At 39.9% G+C, this 25,105-nt stretch overlaps 2 protein-coding genes across 6 annotated transcripts in view; one reads left to right on the top strand and one right to left on the bottom strand.

Annotated features, from left to right (window-relative positions):
• qtrt2 (queuine tRNA-ribosyltransferase accessory subunit 2) overlaps positions 1-8,872 on the top strand; it is a 26,041-nt gene extending 17,169 nt beyond the window's left edge. For 2 of the 3 annotated variants that reach the window (XM_029529563.1, XM_029529562.1), the window contains exons 10-12: positions 1,405-1,519; positions 1,995-2,067; positions 8,786-8,872. In XM_029529563.1, the coding sequence (XP_029385423.1) occupies positions 1,405-1,519; positions 1,995-2,020 (141 nt within the window). In that variant the 3' untranslated portion in view covers positions 2,021-2,067; positions 8,786-8,872. The remainder of the gene's footprint in view (positions 1-1,404; positions 1,520-1,994; positions 2,068-8,785) is intronic. The other variant, XM_029529564.1, reaches the window with a different exon arrangement.
• The window catches only part of drd3 (dopamine receptor D3), a 19,674-nt gene continuing 3,329 nt past the window's right edge, over positions 8,761-25,105 (bottom strand). For 2 of the 3 annotated variants that reach the window (XM_029529567.1, XM_029529566.1), the window contains 6 exons: positions 19,497-19,609; positions 17,594-17,730; positions 15,429-15,622; positions 12,428-12,493; positions 10,867-11,239; positions 8,761-9,786 (listed from right to left, as the gene is read on the bottom strand). In XM_029529567.1, the coding sequence (XP_029385427.1) occupies positions 9,590-9,786; positions 10,867-11,239; positions 12,428-12,493; positions 15,429-15,622; positions 17,594-17,730; positions 19,497-19,609 (1,080 nt within the window). In that variant the 3' untranslated portion in view covers positions 8,761-9,589. The remainder of the gene's footprint in view (positions 9,787-10,866; positions 11,240-12,427; positions 12,494-15,428; positions 15,623-17,593; positions 17,731-19,496; positions 19,610-25,105) is intronic. The other variant, XM_029529568.1, reaches the window with a different exon arrangement.

Raw genomic sequence — 25,105 nt, forward strand, 5'->3', positions numbered from 1 at the left:
GCAAATGATGCTCATCCATGCACATCTCCAAACTGAGACCCCCCACCCCAGAGCCCAGGGAAGATCCATGAACAATCTGTCTGAAGTAAAATATTTGAAAGAGGGAGTCTTTGAGCGAAGGGGTCTTTAAGATGATTTCCAAGATGTTGTGTGATTTTTAGCTCGGAAACCAGCCGTGTGATTGGTGCTGCCACTGTGATAGATACACTAACATTAACGGACTTTGAAGGCAATTTCCTTGTTATCTGGATTAAATAAATAAAACAGACATCCTGATGAATCAGTTGTGAAAAATGTGCATTCAGCCTATACGACCTCTGTCGGATGTTGTTCCCTTCACCCTCAGCCAATCCTTCTCCTCAACAGTTACAAACAGTGAGCAGAGTTGTTTACCTCCTCCGTCTGTGTGTTTCTATGAATGATGAGGCCGCTTCATGTAACTCTGGCATGTCGCTGATGAGAAGGCTGTAAGGCAACCATGAAGACACAAAGCTCTGCTGCTCTCCACCTTTACACACTACAAGCCCTGAACTCATTCAGTCATTCACCCTCCTCTTAGGACATTTGGCAGAGGGATGACATCAGTAGTGCAGATATGGATGTTCAAGTATTACTTACATCTGCTTTTCAAGTACCCCCATGCATACAAGTGAAGTCATTTAAAATGCATCAAATGTGGCCCCAGTATACCCATATCCAATCAGCTGTATTGCACCTGCTTCACGCTTCATTGCACCAGGAAGGTTATTGTTTGTGAAACCACAAGTTACTGTATGCACGCAAGAGTGGGGTGGTGATCTCAGAAACAATCCCGCCGCTGCTGTTTAAATTAGGTTGTTTGATGTTGCTGAATGAAATATTGTCTCTTTTACATGGCCTTGTTGGGTAAAGCAGCGCATAGTACACATGCAAGTCGTGATGTTATATTCATCCACTTAAAGAATGAAGACTGACTTCGGTTTGGAAAGGTGAGGAAAAGGGAGTTCCATTTATTCAACATAAACGGAGGAATTCAGATAATACGCCCGCTGTCACAAACAAATGGTTACCATAACATATCGAATAGCTGAATGGCTTATTTAAAAGCCAATTCATTTATTTACTCCATGATAGGACATGTTTTTAAGAAGTGAAAATTAAAATTTGTCTTTATTCTTGTGTCACACAAGGAACTGATTTGATTGAAATTAATAGGACTTAGATCTTCTAGCTTTCAACAACCTAAAATTTTTGTGGATAAAAAAATAAATAAATAAATAATCCAAGCACAAAAAAACAAAAACCTCTGTTATGAGTGCAGAAAAAAATTGCCAGCTGAGCTTCATCTTAGCTGTGCACGTCTGTTTACTCCAAACACAACAGCTGAAAGAAAATCTGTTTTACCTGTTTTTTTTTTCCCCCCAGCAGGTGATACTGATTGCCACCTCATTCAGTGTCACTGTGACACCTGATGGCTTTGAAAGTGCAGCTCTTAGCCACCTTGGCATGGAAAGCAAACATCCAAGAGTAAAAATAAATAGTGAGTATGTGCACTTGCCTAACTTAGACTAGATATTTATCATTTTTACCAAATGGCTGCCGAAGTTTACCTGTAAACCATTATTTTCTGGCGCGTTGAGACTATTTTCAGAGCAGTAGTTGTATCGCTCACGATTCATTGCCATGTTTTCTCTGTGACTTTGCATTTCGCTGTTGTTTTGGGTGATGCTGATGTTTGAGCCAGCTGGGTCGGGCTGTTGTTGCTGGATATGTGGAGGTCAGACACAGAGTTAGCTGCAGGGGCAAAAGAACAGCTGGGTGAGACAGGATAGTGCCCGAAGCCGAGGAAAGGCCAGGCACCCGTGTCTGACTGCTGAGTGCACTTTATGTATGTGAGCCCACATGTGTCCGTGCCTCATTTCATGCATGAATATTTGTCTTCATTTGTACATGGCTAGTCACAGTTTTATCTTAATTTGCATTTAACCTCTGTTCTTTTCCCTGTGCCTCTCCAGTGACTTTGATCTGGCTTCAGGAGTGATCTGGCTTCTCCTCTTGTTAAAGGAGACCTCCTCTGCGACGCACCAGGTATTCATTAACTCAGCACTTTCCTGATTTAGCTGGCATATCAATAGGAGCCGAACAGAAGAAATGAGAGGAGCAGGGGAGAGCAGAATTCAAAGAAAATGGTGAAAAGAAAAAAAAAAAAAAAAACCACAAATAAAAAAACATTAGAGAGCAGGGTTTACAAAAAAAGAGACACTGTGCTGTAGAGGAACAAATTACTCTGTGCCACAAAGAGACTGTTGACATTTAGTTATTGAGATTGCTCTTGCACTGTTTAGATGGCCTCTGTGTGATTGTACAAGTGAGCGCGCACACACTTTTCTCAATTGGGCCATTGGTTGGACAAGCGTAATGGGAGGAACTGTGTAGAATGAAAGTCATCTATTTGTGCTCATTGATTAAACAGTGTTCCCTGGAGTCTTTCAATCTGCAGATTTAATTAACAAGTTTCACAGGACTAACAGGCAGCCGGGGCCTGCAGCGGGGAAAGTGAGAGGGGATTATGATGGTGGAGAAAGTCAGAATATGAAAGGAAGGAAAGGTGAGACAGACAAAAAGGCAATTGGTGTCAGATAGACGATGGCTGTGGGCAACAGGAAGGAAAGGACACCCATCTAAAGAAGTTGATGGATTTGAGTGGGAAAAATAATGAACGCAAAGGATTGAAGGTGTGCTTGAATTTCAGAAGCATCTTGAGGAGTAATGAAACATTTGATGGACTGTTAGGTGTACTTTCTTTCTTGCTGGGAATTGATGCCTTTCAAGTCTGTAAATTGGTATATAAGCTGCAAATGGGGAAATATCTCGTCTAGCGCTGTCCAAAAGCAACTTTAACGCCTACATTTTTATATAGATTGAGCAAATGAGACTTAACGTGTGCATTAGAAAGGTCACAAAGTGACGGGGCATGTTTCCCAAAATATTGATTCCTTTAATTGAGCATCCGATTCCAACAACATGAAGACTGGAGAGGAAGTCAGTCAATACAACATGGCAGTAACAACCACCTGTTCATCATTTCTGAAAAAATCGATGCAAGCCTAACACACAAAGCACATGTGATAGAACAGAATTAGCTGGATGAAACAATTCAAACATGGTGATGCAAAAGAAGGAGACAGTTGAGGGGAAAAACAAAGTTTGGCTGTGACTCCATTGATTCGTATGTGCAGAAAAGAGAGGAAACACAGGAGCTTTTGATGCCCTACTTAGCTCTGGAAAAGCAGAACCAAGTCTGTAATTGATGAGTCATTGTGGCAGTTTTGGGTCTAATGTGATGTAACTATACAACATTTAATGCAACGTTTGTACTTTTGACCCATATAGGTAGAAAATATGACAATCATGTCTGCATGTGACCATTGTTGTTTCTTCATCTCTGTCTCACATGCCCATGTATTTGATTTAATTGGTCAATAGGGTTAGAGTGAAAAAGGTGTGACTGTGCATAGAAAGCATTACTTGTGCATACCACCTCATCCAATTCTTTATTGAACATATGCCTCTCTGTAAGGACCGCAGCTTATCTGCAGCTAAGTTCAATTTTTCAAGATTGAGTAACTCCTCCTGATAGACAAAATAATCATTTAATTGCCGTAATTTCCTTTAGAATGAATCGGTTTCTCCTGGGAAGTAGAGCAGCTTGTGTACTAATGGAAATGCCCCCAGTAAGGTGGGAGTGAAGATTGTTCCTCAGAATATCCTGATAGGTGTAGTGAGCTTATTCTGCCTTTATCTTTGTCTCTTGCTTCCCCTCTGCTCATTAAGCCCAAAACTAGCTCCCTGGATTCGACACGGCTTGCCAATAATAATCACAAGGGCACATTGTGATGGTAATTCCCATGGCAGCAGCGTTTGCTCTTTAATATCCTCCACAGCAGATGTAAGGGAACATTGAAATGAAGCAGTTTTCCTGAGGAGACAGAACATTGGCTCCTGTGCAGTAACATAGGGTGTTGTAACATAGGGTTTGTACTCGTTTTTTGGAAGTAGCATCTTTGTAGGTGTGTAATTGTTTGGTACATGTAACCTGTGAAGGTTTCTCAGACCCTAATCTGGTGATCTCTTGAATGCAGGGCCCTTAAATGACAGTTCAAACTACAAATGCAACGAGCTGTAGTTGTAGTCTCCATGTTTCTTGGCTTGTAATATCGTACAAGATGTTTTTTTGTTTTTTTTTTCTTCTTCTTTTTTCAAGCATCAAGTTGCCATTTCCAGTTGTCTGATATCGTTCACGTTGTCCCTTTCTTCCTTCCTTATTTACCAGCACTGCACATCCCTAACCATCCAGAACAAATTAATATGTAATCACAGAAAATAGTTCTCATCCTCAGCTGTACTTTTAATGTTAGTCACGAAACAAGTAAAGCTCATGGTGCTCTTGAGGTCCCATTACACCTGCTGCAAAATCCTTATCAAAGGAGTGAGATGTGCACAACCTACACAGGAACATGAACACATTTGCATTCTATCAGCAACTAACCAGACTGCTGCTGAAGATAACGTAAAAATAAAAACACCCCCCCTTCAAAGTCCAGCCACGATTGGCTTTACCACGTAAACTATGTAGTCAGCTGGCAGGTCGTTACAGACTGACCCTGAAACCAAATACAATAAAATACAACACTGCAGAAACACACACACAGAAAAAGGACATATGATGGCTGTAATGTCAGATTTTAGCATGGCTGTCGTACAGTAGGCTGATCCCCATGTCCTTTGGTTCACAGCTAGAAGTCTCCATTAAACCCAACATGACCTGGTGTCTGACGCGTATATGTATAGAAAGAATGTAAATTGATTTAGATGAAGGATTTTAAGGACACTTTAAATTTATGGAAGCCCATTTCTGTCAGCACAGAAAATTGTCATGAAAAATTGCCATTAATTTATTTACACCGATCCCAATAATAATATGTCTGTGGTATGTGGATGTAATTTCTGTTTCTTTAATCGTGTGAATCCTTTCGATTTCATAAAAGGCTGCAGAAAATCTCCCTCTCCATTATCAGATTACCCCTAAAGAGGTTATGCTGTGGGTGCAATAAAACACTCCAGAGGAATACTGATGTGCGCAATAAAACACAATCGTATGGAAGAATTGTTGTAGTTTTCCCTACAGAAGGAAGCGGCCTTACAAACAAAACCTAGACTAAAATAAACTAATTATGTTTGTCCTCTGTAACTGGTTGACATGTTTAAAGGGATTTAACTGTCTGCTGATCCACAGCATATTTTCATTTGGATGTAATGGTATTAACCTGTCGCCGCAGGAGCCGTCATACAGGCACAAACAAAATTTCAGACAAAAATTTCAACACGCTCGCTGCTAAATGCTGCAAATGTATACCTAGTTAAGCAGCTGTACACCGCTCACATGGTCTCAATAAACAGCAAACTGTGCCATTAAACTTGAAGCAAGCTGCTTTTTTTTGTTCCCAAATGGAAGCTAGCGAGCCTCCATAATCTATGTAAGTGCACAGTATTTACAGCTATGCAACATTATGATTAGTGCAGGCACAACAGTTGGCTGCTTCAGACATGAGAAAAAAAAAAAAAAACATCATTCACATTCACTGAAATTAGATTAAACAGTAAGTGAATGAAAAACAAAAATCATTTCCAACCATTGTAGGACTGGTTTTCACCCCACTTGCAACCCCTTAATTTCAAAACAGTATTGGATTGGCAGCAAAGGCAGGGTGCCCATAAATGACAGAGAGTGGAGGATGATTACTGTGCTGCTTTGACATGCTGGTGGGAGGAAAAAGTTGGAGGCAGTGGAAGGAGAGCCTGAAAGTCAGTTAAGGCTTGTAGTCGCCCCTGTCTGTAATCAACCTTTTTATACATCATCATTAGCCACAGCTAAGCACTGAAACTGCCAGCCACATCTGCTCATCTGCCCCCAGAAATACACAAAGCCTCACAAATCCATTGAGACAAAGGAGGAAAGCAGGAGGAGACTTTTTATTTGTGCAGAAGATGGAGCTGCGTGGTGGCACGTTAGGTCAGCACTTTGATTTTTGCTCAGTGTATTTTATCTCAGCATTCATATGTATCAAAGCAGAAGACATTTTTAGAAATCCGAGGCTGGCATTTTGAAACACACAGGAGTCTGACCACGTCTGAGTTGTCCAACGATGAGCAGCCATCAATCAGGCAAACATCTTCCTGCTGCTAAACATGCAAACACTGCATCGCATTCATCTTTTCTTTCCTCCCGTGTGTCATTCCCGCATAGGATAGTAAAAATACAGCACAGTGCAGCTGAAGCCTCCCTCTTCCTTATACAAATAGAAGGCCCCTCTGCTGATGAACCTCCTTACTCACTTAGACCTGTATTCACATATTCCATTATTCACAACACACACATGTATGGACTTAAAAAGAGGACGCAACTGTTTGTGCTTATAGAAATAACATGTCTAAAGCATGCATCCATCCAGGCATATAAGCAGCATGCAGACCGACAGTAAGTATGGAACATACACATAAAGTAGACACATGGGGTGAGGAGAAAGGAAACCCAGTTAAAATAAGTTGGCATTGCGTTTCGTATTAACATAGAAATGCAGAGAAATAGCTGTTTTTAGGGTGCAGAGGTCTATTTCTGCTTTTGCCCCAAAAGCAGCAGGGGTCTAAGGAGTTAGTTATGCTTGTTGGTTGTTCATTGTGTCCATCAGCTGGCTGGATCAGCAGGCTCTCAAACTTTTTTGTTGTTGTTGTTGTTGTTGTTGTTGTTGCCATGATTCCCCTTCAGTATCATCTGAAAACTTGTGATAAAAAGTGACTCTATAGCTTTTCCTTACTTCACGTACACTTACATTCATGTATGTCCTGTGAAATCTTACCATTTCTTGTAAATGCCATAACCATCTAGTCGTTGAAGAACTTGCCCAGCTTTAGACCTTAAAACTAAACACAAGAGTTACCAGTGAGCCATATTATCCTGGTAGAAGCGAGGAAAAATATAATTTCACGTGTTCCAAGATGGATTATTAGCTTTCACTATATAGTGACAAAGAATGACTTTTCAAAAAGGGGAAGAACATTTTTTACATTTGAGAGTAGGTAGAGATTTTCACCAGGAGGCTGTAAAACACGCACAGCTATAAACCTGAAGGCAGTGGGTGTTCCTCACATTCATTGTCAAATGAAGTAAATAAATTCATGGAAAGTAAAACATGGCATGCGCTGACTGACTGAGCTAATGAAAGTAACTAAATGAAGTTTATCCTTGATGAAGAGTGAGTTTTTACCACTAACAGTACACAAGTAACTTCTCCGTGTAAACCGAAATTTTGGACTAGAGAAAAAAGTTACAGTTCAATTCTTCTGCTTGATCTCTTATATTATAGAAAAAAGTAAACTGGTTTTAGAAACAGTTTGAGATATTCAGTCAGGAGGAACCTCTTCCACCCAATTTTTGACCCTCAGTGAGCTCTCATTGAGCTCACGTTGCTTTCACAACGAAAGGCAAACTTTGCACACAAGATGTCTTTTTTAATGTAAGTACAGCCATGAAATTGGATGAGCACATACATGCTCCCGAGGGGATGAACTCTTTTGTTGTAATGACCCTTTAACCTTTCCTCTGGCGGCATCAAATATTATCTAACATTTTTAACCTTGTTTTGAAAATCGAACAGCAATTTCATTCCTATGTTGAATCCATTGAGCATTTAGCCGCTTCATATTGTTGGATCCATTGAATGCCGGGACTCCTGGGGTTTTACAGAGCGACTCTAGCACCCTGGGGTGTTTTTGTATGCAGTCATTTTACAGTAAAAGATGATTGAGTGTTTATTATTGTTTCTGAAAGTAATCTAGAGGAATATGTGCTCAGCTGTACAGTATTTACACACTAAACTCAATCTGTACCTCATTCAATCCATATTCAAAGTCAATTAAAGAACAGAAGGATGGAAATACTGCACCCCATCAGAGAATCTAATCACCTAATTACACCCATGTTATAATACGTTTATTTAAATCTCTACATTGTATTACACATCCATTTTAACTGCATGAAAACAGAAGGAAAACATGAAATCACTTCATGGTATATGGATTAGCCTTACGATGATCATGTTGTGGATAATTATCTCACATCACATTGTGGGTCCATAAATAACGGCAGCCACACAGACATGCATACACAGCTGGTGCGTCATCTTCATATGTAGTCTTAGTGGAAGATGATGGAGTTGAAGCAATGGCACAAAGTGTCAAGGGAGCAGGTGTTTATGCCTCTCTGAGAAATAAGAGAGCTTCAGATGTGGGCATAGAAAGACGAATCCTTTCCTTCCCGCCTGCAGCTTCACAGGATGTGTGTACCTTTTCTCCACTCTCACAGTAATCTTTTATCTTTCATTCCATTTTGCTTTACCCATTTTCACTCAGCCTTCCCATCAATTATATCATTCTTTGTATTTGTCTTCACATTGATCCTCCGTCTGTGTTACTGATGCTTTTCTATCTGCTAAATCTCCCAATATCCTCTTAATAACACCCATTTTTCCTGTCTGATGGACTCTTACATGACCAACAACATTCAGACATACATGAGATGCCCACTGTGTAATTTGTGGATAGGTAGATGATTGCACGGCTGAAAAACATTTAATTAAATTTTATTTTTTTTATTATTTACAACATATTGTAGTAAATTATTTCTCAATGACAGACCACCACGTGGTTTACAATTCTCTTTGATTTTTTTTTTTTTTTTTTTTTTTAGGATCTTAATGCTCCTGCTTTCATCGTGCATTAGAAGAATCGGCAGGTAGCTCTAAATCACCGGGGAAGTTTGCCATGAAACAGCCCCTTTTAAAAACCACTGACATTGTTTCCATTGTGCATCACACAACAATCTTACATTTCTTTTATATTCCATAAATCCACATTGCATACAATGCCTTCACATCAAAATATGACAATCAAATGATGTGACTGAATGGCCTTAATTTTTGATTTGTGTATCCACAGGCGAGTAACTGATAATGAGGATGAAGGAAGGAGGTGAGTAACTTCAGTTAATGCACTCAGAACAAGGGCAAGCATCAGGACGAAGCAGCTTGCAGGTTTGAGATCAATTTATCTGCCTTGACTGTTGGTTCTTTACACTGATTGAAAAATCTTGAACTGTGCAAGTGAGCAGTAAACATACTGTACAAGATATATCCATGAGAAAGTCCAACATCTTGTGCTATCAATGACTGTATACATGTGGAAATTTGAAGTCTTATTTGAAGAGTAATACTATTCAAATGAAGTCCCATCCCTGTTTAAAAAAAAAACAAAACAAAGGATTGAAACTTTGTTGGAGTCAAAAAAGTAGAATCCTCTTGTTTGCATTTATTGCATGACAGTGTTGTTTCATTGCGATCCATCACCTTGCTGCAACTCTATAATCACTGTACTTTGCTTCTTTTAGCCATGACCACTGTATATTTGTGTTCTCTGTTTACAAATCCACCACGCTTGACTGTAATGGGAGTCCTCAGCCTTATTTCCATTTTAATTTCCTGATGTGCCTCGGTTCTCAGCAGCTGAGGATCTTGATGAAGGCCCGTCTGAACTCGATGTTGAAGGTGGTGTAGATAACAGGGTTGAGGGCACTGTTGACATAGCCTAGCCAGGTGAAAGCACCGTAAAGTGCAGGAGGCACGTAGCATGTCCTGCAGTGGGTGTTCAGAATGTGAGTCACGAAGAAAGGCAGCCAGCAGATGAGAAACACCCCTGGAGCAGCCAGAGAGCAGACAGGTATGGAGAAAGGACGACAGGAAATGAGGGTGCACATGAAACAAAGTTGGCGGGGGAGCAAAATGATGAGTAGCCAGAGAAAAGATGAATGTAAAATGCAGGACAATGTGTTTACAGTGTAAATTTGATGGAGTGGAGGAGTTGAATATTTTGAGAAGATTGTCACAAATAAAAGGGAGCGAGAGAGAGAGAGAGAGAGGGAGAATTGATGTTAATTTCTGCAATTGTTCGATCACAGCTTAGAATTAACATGTAAAACCCTGAAGGTTTAAAAGGACGGTGATACTGTATGCCACCTGAGAGTTTAAGTTCTGGTTTAATTAGTAATGACTGGCTCCTGCCAGTGCCTGACCTTAGCCTACTTTTCTTTACCAATGTGCAGCCAACCATACAGTAAATAATGCACTAAACAAAGGGGCTGGTCTGAAGAACTGTCATGAATTTTCTATACAACTAGCTTTGTTAGTTGTGGAGTGTTCTGGCTCTGTGTTAAGTACTTTGACCTGATAGCTGTTACATGCACTCATTATACAACGCGTATGAACCAATCAGATCACATGATCTAATGTAGATTGTTGAAATAACTATAGCTTTTACTTTTTTTGCCACGCTTAGTGTCCATTTTATAAAAGCTAACCTCAGTCTTTTATATGTGCTTTTAAAATCAAGACAGAAGAGGACCAGTCAGTTCTCTTAGAAGGATCTGGGAAATGAGCTAATCCTGTCCGTGCATCAAGACAGATCTATGCTGTTCCACAGCTAACTGGACCTGGCTTACAGCAACCTGGCTGATAACTGGAGCGTGTAGAAGCTGTGTCAGGAACAGCAGCATGTGTCTCGGCGCACACAGTGAACCTGAAACCAGCCACGTCATCTCGATGTCTTGTGTTTATTCAAAGTATGAGAAGAATCGGGTGGGAGCAGGGCAGGTATAACTGGAGATTATCGAAGCCTGAGGTAATAAACTTGGTTTTATGAGTCTGCCTGAAATGTGCTACCATGACATTTAAAAATTCACTTCTTCTACATATCTCTCCTAAGACAGTTTCTACTCACCGAGCACAATGGCCAGCATCTGAGTGGCCTTTTTCTCCCGTGCGTGCATGCTCCTGAATCGCTGAGTGGTGGTATGGGAGTGAGCCAGCGTTCTCAGCGACGTGTGTGTCCGTCCATTGGACAGATTCTTCACCTCGCAGTTCATCCTGATAGGAGGCTGCTCCTGGCTGTTGTCCTCCACCTCCTCCTCCCCTTGCTCCTGCTCCAGGTCCAGCTCTGTGCGGCCGCAGGAAGCGTGGCTGATGCTGCAGTTGTTCTGTGTGTCCACTGGAGGAAGGACGGAGTTCTCCACCGGTCCCGTCTTTGGACGTTTGCGCCACAGGCATCGTGAGAGCAGGTTAGGCTTGGTGTTACCTGAGGACTCTACACTCTGCTGCCAGGAAAAGTAATGTACGATTATTGGGAAGGACAGAAGCTTCACAGTTGCACATATTTAATTTGTAAAGCCTGCTAACTGGAGAGAGATTATTTTACTGTAACCTTATTCCCTAAAAACTGCAACAATGTGAATGAGCCAACTAAGCCACATGTCTTAACTGCTTCCTGTGGTTCTCTGGCCTGCACCTTTATGTTTGCCAAAGTTTTCACTTCACTGGTTGACAGACTGAAGCAATCAGCTGCTCTGGAGTTGGTGGAGGCCACTTTACAGCTTTATGCTTGTATATTAGGGACTGAAAGTTGTTTTTTTTTTTCCTCTAAATTTCTTATTGTCTGAAGCTTTTAGTATCCATTGAAAGATTATGTTCATTTTCTTCTGTTTAAACCTCATGTGGAGCATGCGTTGAAGCAGAGAGGTACTCACCAAAGCCGTATACAATGAAATGGCTATGGACGAAACATATTAGAAAGCAGTCCATACTGAAACTGCCTGGACTCAGGTTTTAACTTGCACTTACTACCCTGCAGAAATCTGCCTCTTTGACAATAAAATCTGTGTATTGGAAAGACAATAGTTTTTGCTATATTCCTAGTTGGCAACTTTTACCAGCAAATACATTTTAAACCTTTCTAAACAAACTTTGTACCTCCAGCTCCAACGTGGCCTTTCCCTTTGGAGTAGTAAGAGGAGCCACAAACTAATTTTAAGTGTTGAGGTATGCAAATCTAATATGGCCACAAATATGAGTTTGTACTTTTACAATCTTCTCTGACTCATCCCATATTCTCCTCTGGGGAGAATTGCAGATTGTTATTCTCTCCGCCTTTCTACAGTCTGTGGATTATACAGGTGCTGCAGTACATCAGCTGACACGTGACCCGGTGGAACAAGGCAACAAGCCATGATTCAGGAGCACGATTCTCGTTTCCAGCTCAGACCCCCTGGACTGCGACCACACAGCGCAACAAGGAACTCGATTGTGCATGGAAATGCACACAGACGGACCCATGTGAAAAGGTAGAAACAACACTGCTTTGTTTCACGCCATATCGCAATATGCTAACACACTCAGAATGAGAATTAGGCAAAAATTACACTGCAGTAAATCCAGCAAGAGAATAAATAAATAACATTTCTGAATCTTCAGTCTGTGTTTGATCTCTTATTAAAAATAACACCTACCACATTAATCCTTATAGGTGACAGGTCTTGTTTCGCCTTGGGAGTCTCTTCTTGTAGACAAGTCTCCTTTGTCATCAGAGAGAAATGACAGAAAATAGTTTAAAGGGACCAGCCTGACAACCTATCATCAATCTACTGGTAGCTAATCTTGTAAACTTTGTAAGCTTTGTCTCTCTTCATCTCATTGGACATTTTATTTGATCTTTTAAAGATTCAAACAAAATAAGTCAAGAGAAATTCATGACTCGTGATTCATGTACATTATGTTTCAAACATTGTGGCTCAATTAAACCACAGCATGAAAATAAAGATAGCCACCTTTGATACATGCAGACCTACCAATGTTCTTTCATCTGACTGAGTCAGAGTCCTATTATGTTATTTTCAAACACTCTTCAATTATAACTCTCATCCACAACACCTCCAGGACTTGGATTGTGCAGTCTCCATTCATGGATGAGATCCCAAACTGAAGTTCAGCCACAACCAATTATCTGTAAGCTGTTATTAAAACAGAGGACTGAATGTGTGAATAGAGGACAAAGCATTGAAGCAGAGCGAGCCCCACCACATTATGTATGAAACGCTTCTGTTCCAAAGCTGGTCAAGAAGCAGGATTGAATTATCTAATTGTCTTTTTATACACCATTATTTATAAGATAAGGTAAAGCTCTTGCTCTATCGGTCAATCTCCTACTCTCACCTATGGTGAGTGACTGAAAGAACAAGGTTGTGGATACAAATGGCCGAAATGGGTTTTCTCCGCAGAGCGGCTGGACTCTCCCTCACAGACGGGGTGAAGAGCTCAGCCTTCTGAATCGCACTGCTGCTCTTTGGGTGGAATGGAACTAGTTGAGGTGGTTTGGGCATCTGATGAGGATGCCACCAAGGAGGTGCTTCAGCATGTCCAACTGGGAGGAGACCTCAGGGCAGACCTAGGACCAGGTGGAGAGATTATATCTCCTCAGTGGCCTGGGAGCCAGTCAGAATTAGTCGAGGTCTCTGGGGAAAAGGAAGCCTGAGGCTCCTCCTAAACTGCCCCCCCCGACTTTGGATCAGCAGTTGAAGATGGATGGATGGAATTTAACGATAAGCGTAGGAATAGAAGAGGACTTGATGGCTTTCTTATGGTTGTCAAAGAAAAACTGACAACTGTTTCAGAGGAAAAAAAAAATTGTAAATTCACTATTCAAAGAAAAGTGCCACTCTTCACAAAACATTTGACAGTGAAACTATTTCCGATTACACTCAAAAATATTTTGAACTTTCTTTTTTCCAGCCTTGTGACGGACAGGTTTTCAGCCTTAGCTGTAGGTTGCTGTTTAATTGTAACTCATAGAAATGCTAATGTGTAGCATTATGAATTTAAAATGCACAGACCTCAGTTTATCTGACTAAATCTCTGTTTGCATGGTCATCCTGAGCATGTTAGCATTTAGCAGCATTGTGACACCTCAGGCCACTGTCAGAATTGATAACTTGGATACAGACAGAATTGAAAAAAATGTTAATATATTTTTATTGGTCTCTTTAATACCCTCTCTTCCATGTAACCTGTTTTTAGAAATGCTGTTGACATTTCCAATATCTTAAACTGTAATGCTAATTATTAAATATTAGATTTCTGGATTAAGATGAGAAGACAAATGTTGGGCCTATTGCACTAAAAGGCAGCCTGATTTAAAATCACACAGCTTTTCTCTCAAGTTGAAGCAAACTAATACTCTACAGATTCCTCTGATATTTTGTCTGAACACAGTGTCTGAGAGTGACAAATTGAAATTTGTACATGTGATAAAAGAAAACGGCTTTAACTTTACAATTTTACCCAAGTGTTTCTGACAGCAGCGTTCTTGTTCGATGCTGTGATTATGCATAATTTCTCTTCTGTTATGGAATAAGTTATGATGCATTAGGGAAGGTTTCGGTATGCTCATTTAACAGAAAAGGTCCAGTATGCAGGTGAATTGTAATTTGCAAGTCATTACAAATGTGTGTAATGTGGCTGAATGTGAATGAGGGAGCGAAACTGTCTCAGCGATATAAAACAGCCAAACCTACATTTTTGAGTTTGTGTTTCTCAAACCATTGTAATAATTCATGAATAACTGTTTCATAAACCATGGCCCCTCAGGACAAAGCCCATGCAGACGTGTCGGCATTACCATTGGGGGAAAAAAAAAATGCAACAAGAAATGAAAGAAATATAAAACACATTCAAATAGAGAAAACACATGCAACGAAAAGTACTAAACAAGAAGGCTTATTTGGCAAAGGTAGATCGAAGGAAAACACTTTTTTTGTGGGGGAGAAAGTCTAATTTACACTGAGTATAGAAACAGACACACTTGTCTGTGAGATATATCTATCTCTATATATAGAGATAGATATATACATATCTATAGATATATAGATATATATATATATAAAGGACCAAAGTGAATTGTAACAGACCCCTCTGCCTCATTTCCATTCATATATAATTATATTGATTGAACTGTAGTGACATACCCTGCTACAATAGAGTTTAGAGGCAGTGCTATTCCTGGATAAAAATACATTCATTTATTAAATATTCAATTTTATCTTCAGACAAACTCACAGAAGCCAATTATTCTCCACAATCAAAGTTTATCTGCCAAAATGAATCACGTTTCATAATAAACCATTGTACATAATAAAATGTTAAAGATGTCAGACTCAATTAGAAAATGAACCAAAGGGCTTTCCAAGATGACTGTTCTCCTCAGATAATGTCAGACCCTGATGGGCCAGTCACACTACAAGCCAAACTGTGAGCTGCACTTCTAGTTTAGAATTTGTATTTGCATGTGTTTTCACAACTTTTATGAGATTATTGTTGCTCTATTGAATTTCCTACCTCTCTACTTTAAGTGCTTTGGTATTTACACTGTTTTTGTATTTTAATTAAATGTCTCATGATGACAAACCCCCGCCACCTAATTCCATCTTAGATATCTAGTTAAGATAATATTCTCACCACAGAAGGTGGGGTTGAGCCTGGCCGGATCTTTCCACTGGCCTGGCTGAAGGTGATCCTTTTGCGCCTCATCCTGAGGAAGATGTAGATGCGGATGTAGACCAGTAAAGTGACAAAAAAGGGCAGGTAGAAGGACACCACTGAGGAGTAGATCACAAAGTCGGGGTTGGAGATGGAGCACACCAGTGGGTCATCTGAGATAAAAGCAAAAATGCCATTATGTAAAACACAATCTTAAGTATTATCTGCAGACAACCTCTGACCTTGGTGGATGCTCTCCATGTTGAAAATGACAGATAGCCTTTCTTCTTTCCCATTCTGTCTACATAATTATGTGTGCTGTGTAGCCCTGCACACACACACACACACACACACACACACACACACACACACACACACTAACAGCCATGACTGGGGGACGGAAGTATGATTGATGTGGCAATAATTGAGCCATGCATTCAGAATATGAGACAATTGACACAATAATAATAGTGTATAGACCAATTTTTCAATCAAAATACCAGTGTTAAATATCTATCAGTCGAGCATATGGTGCTGTAAATTGATGCGACACAGACTCTGATCACATCTACACTGTATGTGACGGGCATGAATAAACCAAAGTGATGCTCTTCCACCTAGATGTTCCCCTGAATCGATATCACATTCACAGTGTTTGAGGATGTTATAGTGGTTCTATAAGCCAACTCCATTTTGGAGTTAATATTATTTAGCCTTTTTGTTTGGTACCTGCCCTCTTCTAATGCATTGGATGGTGGATAAAGAAATGTGGCGCTCGTGTCCTCCTTTAACCTTCCCTCTGATGCTAATGTGTGGTTGCTTACTGACAAAACGGTGAAATTTCTATAATCACCAGCTACCCTTTTCCAGTGATTGCAGACAGACTAAACCAAATGCCTCCATCCCTGTGAACAGCTTTACATTGTGTCTACTAATGCTCTTAATGATGTGCAAGCAGTCATGCATCTGTGTTGCTGGCTAACAAAATAGCAACTGGTAATGTCTCTCGCAGTCCATTTTGTAATGTTAAATACACAAATACACAAAAACATATCAGCAAAATTTGATTTCTGCAAAGCATGAATAATCCCTAAACCATTCCTGACACGACCTGTCCACCCACAGCAAACCCATCTAATCAGAATTCAGCGTATGTGAAATTTCAAAATGAAAAAGTTCTTTTTTCTGTAAAGATATCTCCCTTTCCTGTCACACTGCTGCCCAAACCATGAAGTTTCACCACAAGACAACACTAATATATTGCAGCTAAACAATGACCCCAAGAGCATCTGATGGTGGGTTGTTGATTTATATCGAGAGTCCATCAGATTTAATAAAGCATGGGGACTTAAAATAGACAGATTAGCAAACATGTTTGAGGAACATAGGCCAAGATCATTTTGAGTGACAGGGTCACTGGATTTAACATTTTCTGTAATAAAACTCACTGGTGTAATTTATTAGGCTTCCATCAAGGCTAAAACACAAAATAGACTTCTGTTACTTTGAACACTATCTCCCTACTGATGGACATTTAAGTGCTCGCTTAGCTTAATTAGCTACTTTTTTTTTGTCCCACTTAATTACAACATTTTGCTATTAAGCAGACAAATTGTAGATTGCTTCTTGATAAAATAGCTGAATGTATTTTTGAGTTAATATTGAGCTTACTTCTGTGTTATTACCAGGAACGGCGGCTTTGCAGCCATGTTGCCCATGGGTTTTTGAGACACAGCAGACATACCAAGAAGTAGAATTTCCTAATTTGCCCGACTCCTAATTAGAACACAGATTACATGAATGTGTTATCAGTATGACTGTAATTGCTCACATCTTACTCACCATACCCCGCTCGCATCACTTGCTATTTAAAATTTAAAGTTGTAGACTAAGCTGAGATAACCCCAGTAAAATCTTCAGTAATTATTTTCTCACTCTCAGAAAAAAATATCAAGAGATATCCACAGAAGCATTATTAGTCCTGCCCATGTGGAAAAAAAAAAAAAAAAAAAAAAAAAAAAAAAAAAAAAATATATATATATATATATATATATATATTACTAAACTAACTAAATTATGGCCCCAATATTGACCCCAACAGCATAACATGGTGCATGATGAAGTCCAAATGTTGTTGAACTGACCAGTGGTGTTGAAGCCAAAAAGCAGAGGGCAGGAGACAGCAAAGGCCAGGAACCACACTATGGCAATCATCACGAAAACTCTCTTCCTGGAGCGATGGGTGGTGTTGTACAAGACGGGCATCACCACTGCTGTGTACCTGCAGACACAGACACAGATTAGAGTCCGTCCAGCTTTGGAAATCTGTGTGCACAAAGGTTAGGTGGTGATATTTAGGGAAAACAAAAGTGCTGATAAAGCCCAGTAAAAGGCAATAATTAGAGGGAAGAAGAGAGCTCCCTGAAAGGACATGGACTTTGGGGATGCCAACGATTCCACAGCTGAGAAAAAACTGACAATATAAAAACAATAAACGAGCAGAAAGCCAGACTTCTTTTTTTTTTAATCTATGAAACAATTAAGATATTCAGCAATAGAACAAAATTCTTAAATTTCCATTTGAGTGTAAATCAGCACAGCATAATGAGCCAGAGAAAACCAGGTACAGCATTGGCTCTGAAGAAGCAGCTATTACACTGGACTCAAACCAAAAGTGATATGATGTTAGGTTGTTGTTTAGAGCCAGTAACTGCCACCACGATTTATCCTCAGACTAATTACTCTGGTCCGTCTCTGGGCAAAACACAGGGTGATACCCAAAGCCAAACAGACACAGATGCTCCCTAAAAATACTCTTCGCTTGATGCTTTACTCTGTCTTTAACCCCCCTGCCGTATTGCTGTCTGGTGAAATAAAAACCAAAGTGAAAAAGTGGAGTGGTGAAAAATCTTAGTGCACATGGTTTATTGATGAAGTGGTGCTCTAAGTTATAGGATGAAAGCCAGGGTCCCAGCCGCCTCCTAAAACACAAGTGACACTGTGAGCGCACTCATAAAGACTCTTCACTGTGAAGTTGGGGGCTGTATTACTGCTGCCCATTCAGTAGATGCCTCCCTCAAATGGGCTACAAATCTTCACAGCCATATTTGCTATAATCTGAAAAATAAATTATGCCGTCAAAAGGTTTACATTAACATGTAGCAGATTATTAATGACACTGAATGGTGATGGTTCATGGCATCAATTTAGCAATGTGTAATGTTCTTGAGACTGTAGCTGTGTTCACTGGTCTAATAATGAATTACAGGCCGTCACAAAGAAGCTAATTCTGTGCTGTACAGATAAACCTTTTGTGTGCAGGTATGTAACAAAATGCTGATGAAGCACCTGTCAGACACTCAGTCTCAAAAACGTGTGACTGCACGGTAAAAAAAAAGACCCAGCTGAATGTTGAATGTTGTGTATTTAGATTTATATATCCCAAGTGCGATCCACTGCAGGAGTTTTAAATGTTCTAATGAAACAGTATTTGTAACAAATGACTGACGAGCGTAAACGTATCAGACGCAGAGAAATAATAAAAATTTGACATCTCCTGTTCTAATGAACTTAATTCAGTCTGTGCAGTTGAACTCTTTATGTCTGCTAGGTTGTAGGATCCAAAACCCTAAAGAGCTATTAAATATTTACTGTGATACAAGAAGAAAACTCAGCAAATAAATAATGTAAAAACGTGATGTGTGCGTGTGTGTGTATATATACCTATATAAAGATTTGGACTAATGCAGTGCATTTAGTGGTGAATGTGCTGATGTCTGAACAATACAACACAATAACACAACGGACAATTTCCCTATTTCTGTGTACGTCTCACACACAGAAACACAAAGATGCATATTTGTCAAGAGGATATGAAGAAGATAGGAAAACACTGTTTTAAAAAAATCACATTTTTAAATATCTATGAGCTGAGAAAAAAAAGAAAAAAAGAAACCACAATACCTGGAAACATGGAAACAAAGAGCGCACACACACACACACACACAAGCACACAGGCAAGGCACAGGTGCATGTACACACGCTCACCTGTCAATGCTGATAGCACACAGGTTGAGGATACTGGCGGTGCACATCATCACATCCAGCGTGACAAAGATGTTACAGTAGAGCCGGCTGAAAAGCCAAGCGCCACCGACCACCTGCACAGGACAGACCGGCTGATTAACAACGCACACTTTTCTCCTACCCTTCCTCACCGTGACGTGTGAAGCACCTATGAATGTGCACCTACATGTGATAGAAAGGCAAAGTGGTAGGTTAGAATGTGCACTGCCAAATGTTACGCCACGCTCTCCCTTTTATATTGAACATAAGCATTTATTCTAATAGCAGTATCAATTATGCATGAATTAACAAATAAGTTTGTGTCAGCATCCAAAGTGTCCTCACATAACACAAGAAACTAAGTGCTCTGAAGTGGTCAAGTGTAAACTCTGATGGTTGATATACATAACACTGCGAGCCTGTAATGGGGAAGTAGAACTGAGGATCTGTGTCAAACACAGGCTCCAATGATCCTCGAGGGAATTTAAATTTCTCAAAATGGACATTAACCCCCAGCGAAACCATCAACACCCCACTCTCCCACATCTTCGTCCCCTCAGGTGTAATGCCTGGTAATAAAAGATAAATATGATCCAGGCTCCACTGCTTAAATCTGGGATGGCAACATTTGCCTTCCTGCAGTGAAAATGCAGCTGGCACATATGGGAATATTAACAGACATGCCTGCACGTACAAAGATGTAAATAGCTGTCACTCGCCTTCATGAAAATGTCCCAGCGATGTCCCACTTACGCAGGCACAAAGAAATACACCAGCACATTTGTTGTATTATACATATTAATGTAACGTTCATTTCCCAACGGGCACTGAGTGCTCCACAGCTTTAACCCAAATTCTATCATTGTTGTTGTGAACTGCTCTGTTTTTGTTATTGATAAAAAGAGAAAGAGAGGGAGAGAGAGAGAGACAGAAAGCGATAGTGGTGGTAAAATAGTTGCAGATATTAGAAGGTGATTTGTGAACTTATTTGAGAGATGTTTAAAGGGTAAAGCTGCTTAAGAATGTGTGGAGAAGTAATCTTTTATGATCAAATTTTTTGTCTTATTTCAGAGTTCATTGTACTCTATGAAATGAAAGAGCACTGATAAAATCTTGTCTTGAAAGTGGAGGAACTTCTATACTACAAATGGAGCTGTTTGTGGTGACAGGCCATAAATTTACTGGGGCTGATCGTCCAAAGTGAAGCCTCAGTCACTGCTGCCAATACAACCACTTCCTTCACGTACAAGTCATAGATCTACTGCACCATCAAAAGAGAAGGTGGCTTGCTTGAGGGCACATGATTAGTATCTACTGTGGGCAGGGTGAGAGACTAAATCACAGAAGCGGCAACCCTCCGGTCACAATGGGCTATTCCCCGTCTTTAAGATTGGAGCTCTCAGTGCTGGTGCTGAGAGCTCAAAGTCGCCGCCTCCGGCTCTGAACTGTTTCTTTTCCAGCCTTATCCAGGGCATTACTGACCTTAACATTCTTGCTAGATTAATGAATATTGCACTTCAGTGTCATACTATCTTTTAATAACCTTTTCCTTATGCTATTAGGAAACTCCCCTTTGAAACACAAGTGAAGAATGAAAAGTGTAGAAGGTGCTCTGACAGCATGGCTGTTTACGCTGTTTGAGGGTCTTCACTACTTTAACTTACCCCGACAGGGAATAATCACCTTTAATTTGTCAGATTCTGCTCACTGAGTGTATGTCTTTGCACCTTCTTCTTTTCTGGCAGAGCTGATGTTTAGAAATCCTTTGCTGCCAGTGCTCAGACTTCAGATATCAAGGTGGCTGCTTATTAAACACAACTGCACTCCGTGACGATGTTTTTTAGACTACATGGAGGGAAATGCATTTTGATTGTGGCAAGGGCATTACTTCTTCATGACTATTGCTGAAATGTGACTCCCTGAGGGTTGTCTGTGTGGGAACAGTTAATGAAGCAACTGAACAGCAAGTGCGAGAGGCAAGAGAGGCAGATGATGCGAGGAATTAGCGAGGAAACCACAGAGAATAAGGATTGCATAATCACGTGTAAAGATCCTGATGTAGATATCAACCAGATTTGTAATTGCAAATAAATTGATTTTTGAGAGAGGACCTGACTGAAGGGGCAGTGGCAGTAGCTAATCAGCCTTTTCAACAGCGTACACATCAGGGGAGTAACTTCAATTGAAACAAACACTCACTTTTCAGCAACAACGTTCAAATTATTTTAGGATATTATATGCACTAGTCTAGAATCAGCAGGAAATTTTCACAATGTTGAGGTGAATTTACTCAATAATTTTAGATCATATCTCCAATGGGAATGGACCAAACGATGAGGATTATACATTTTTCAATAACACAGATGGGAGGTGTTGAGATCAGGGATGAAATTTATGTTAATACTTGGATTCTCACGTCCCTCCATGACTGAGGTTCTTACTGACGAGCTCAGGGAGCTGGAGAGTTCAATGCTACAGCAAAGGATCAAAATATGAGAGGTCAACAGTTGTGGTTCAAAGAAATGGTGTAAGACACAAACCCAAAGGCATGCGAACAGTTTTGAAAGAGCAAACAAATGATCTCCTCTGGTGCACTCTGCTATGCACCATTATTTGCAGAAACGGAGATTACACCAAGAAGATCTTCATATATCAGTGAACTGTTATCTTAGCTTGTGGACTGGTTCTGGTCAGTCGAGTTCAGCATCAATCAACTCTGGCCACTGATGGGAGCATTTGGTATTTTAATAAAGTGTAAAGTGCATTGTTGAACATTCAGTCACAGTCAGTCAGGGTCTAAAAATCATAATTCTTTATTTACTTAGTTTACACTTTACATACAGTAACCCCAATGTTACTTACATAATCAAGGCTATAAACATGTTACAATAGCACTACAGAACAGATCTAATACAATTCATTGTTAAATTCCAAAAACAAAGTATCTATAATGTAGGTCTATACTTGATTAAAATGTCTTCTGTCTTATTGGCATTATGCAAAACAAAAGAAAGTCTGCAATTAAACCAACAAATCAACCAGATCCTGAACCCTGGATGCTGGTTTGTAAAAATGCTCTGTCTGGTGTAGTGATAAGGGGAAGTAGACTGTCGTCAGGTTTTCTTAAATTGATAGATAGATAAAGGTTGACCTCAGTCTCATCACATGGATGTGGGTCTCCTGAAATCAAATCAGAATCCTTAACATAGCGCCAAATCTTAAAGGTCCATCAAGGCACTTCACAAAGAGCACTTGGTGACAGTGGATAGGAAAGACTTCCTTTAAGAGGCAAAAACCTCGGGCAGGAGCGGGCTCAGGGAGGGCAGCCATCTGCCTCGACTGGTTGGATTGAGGGCGAGCGTGAAGGAGGGGAGTGGACTCGGTGGAAGGATGGAAAGAGAAGATGCCTTGGAAAATACTAACAAAACATACAGTGATTGCAAGTTGCTGGGATACTGTCTTAAGGTCTGTGGTGTCCCTTTGGTGACACAGTCCTCCTTGGACATATTCTGTGTCAATTCCACAGATTGGCAACTTCCTGCTGCTCTCCCCGAAGAGAAAAAGTTATCTTTTAGCCCATATTGCTTGCACAGATATTAATATGACCATGAAAGAGCCTCTGGATGCTGCAGCCGATTTCTCTCTCCACAGCGCTTGTGATGAGATTAGAATAAATTCGTGGGAGAGATGGGGAACAATACACAATCCTTCTGTGCAAAATGATCAGCTTAGCTCAAATGTTTGAACAGGGAAAAATGAAGACGGTGCCTTGAAACGTTACAGTCTGTTTGCTGCTAAATGTATTCCTTTGCTATTACCTAAGTAGCTTAGAAACAAATGCTGCCAGTGAAAACATGAAGAGGGAATTTGGATTAAGAGGAGTAAAACTAGAGGGCAGTCACTCCTAGATTTATCTTGGCTTTGGTATAAACAAACTGCACTGAATTAACAAAAATAAGGACAACACTGGATTATGTCCTTATTACTTAGACTGGAACTGAATGAGATATATAAACAGTATGAACAGAATAACTTATTACAGTAAAATAAATAATCAATTTTTAAACTATGCATATGAATAATGTTCTTTAATACACCATAAAGTCAACAATTCAATTAGCCAATGAATTACTTAACTAATGTAGCATATCTTAATTTAACCAAAAAGGTGAGAGACTTACCTGAATAAGTCATCCACATGGTTTTTGTCGAGGGCATTCCCTGTGGGACAGTCCAAGTCCTTTAAATCTTGATCCAGTCTTGTTCAATCTCTCGGTTATCGTTACATGAGCAGGTAAAGTAGCGTATCAGAAAACTTCTCCTCTGTACCCGGGCCTGAGCCGAGTTCCACTTCATTAATAAAGTAGCTTAACCAGCAACAACCTGCGGACTGCTATTTGTGGAGAATATGAAAACCCTTTGACGGCTCTTGGTATGAACTGACACACACAGAGTTGGGACCTGGGTTTCTGTATGTTGTGTAAGATGATATTGCAGCTTCAGCACTCCTTATGGAATATCTAGGATGGCGAGCAGGTATTGCTTAGTTCCCTGGGACACCCACCAGCTTGGATGCCTTTAAATGCAATCATTTATATTCATGAAGAGTGACTAGCAGCATGTCAGACTGTGGAGCGCCTTTTTCATAATTATGAGGTCTTTTCTTGTAATTATGCGATAGCAGGCCATAATTTACAAGATAAAGTGCCCATTTTGTAATCAGTTGCTCTAATGCAATTTGCTTCTAAGATCTGCTTAAAATAAAATTCTCTCGTTAGCAACGGCTTCTTCGTTTTAAGTTCAACCAATTATCTCCATCATTTTTAGAATATTCAATATCCTTCAGAAATTATATATAATATACCATAATTTATTAATAGTGAAGAACAATCTGAACTACCTTTTACCAACATTACTATCTTCCTGTTACTCAGTTGTCAGTTGTCACTACGTAATAAACTCCAAATTATGCTAATCCTTTATCTCTTCCTGCCTTCTCCTCTCCATTCAGTCCACTTCATCAGGGTGATGGTGGCGGGATAATTATTCAGATGCTAGAGGATAAGTAGAAAGATTGTGGGGTGTCTTAACTAACTCAAGAATAAATAAATGCTCTAACACAATATACACTCATACATACTTTTTTAAATTTGCATTTGGATGATTATGATTTTAAGCCAATTTAGTTTCCTTCTACTTTCAGAGACAGGTTTAAATCAAGTGTGCACCTTCCTGACAGTGTGTGACGTCCTATTTAAAAAGATGCGTCGCCATGCATTACCATGGCGATAACGCAGCTGAAAACGCTGGTTAGTGTGCAGCAGCTTGTGAAACGGGAGGGAAGGTATTTATGTTTTTCTGCATCGTTACATTGCCTATTTAAAGATACCTGCTTGGTACCTTGTAGGAGCCTGAGACATCAACAGGTCTGTTGTTTTTGTTTTTGTTTTAAAAAAAGAAAAACTGAAATCGTTCTCAACCTAATTGATTGATCGGGCTATGTAATTACTTGATATGAATACATTTGGAACATAGAGCAGTGTCAGTTAAGTGATATGCCAGACAAATTGCTAAAAAGCACTTCAGATCAA

The sequence above is a fragment of the Echeneis naucrates genome, chromosome 20 (assembly GCF_900963305.1).
Source record: "Echeneis naucrates chromosome 20, fEcheNa1.1, whole genome shotgun sequence".
In the NCBI taxonomy this organism is placed as follows: Eukaryota; Metazoa; Chordata; class Actinopteri; order Carangiformes; family Echeneidae; genus Echeneis; species Echeneis naucrates.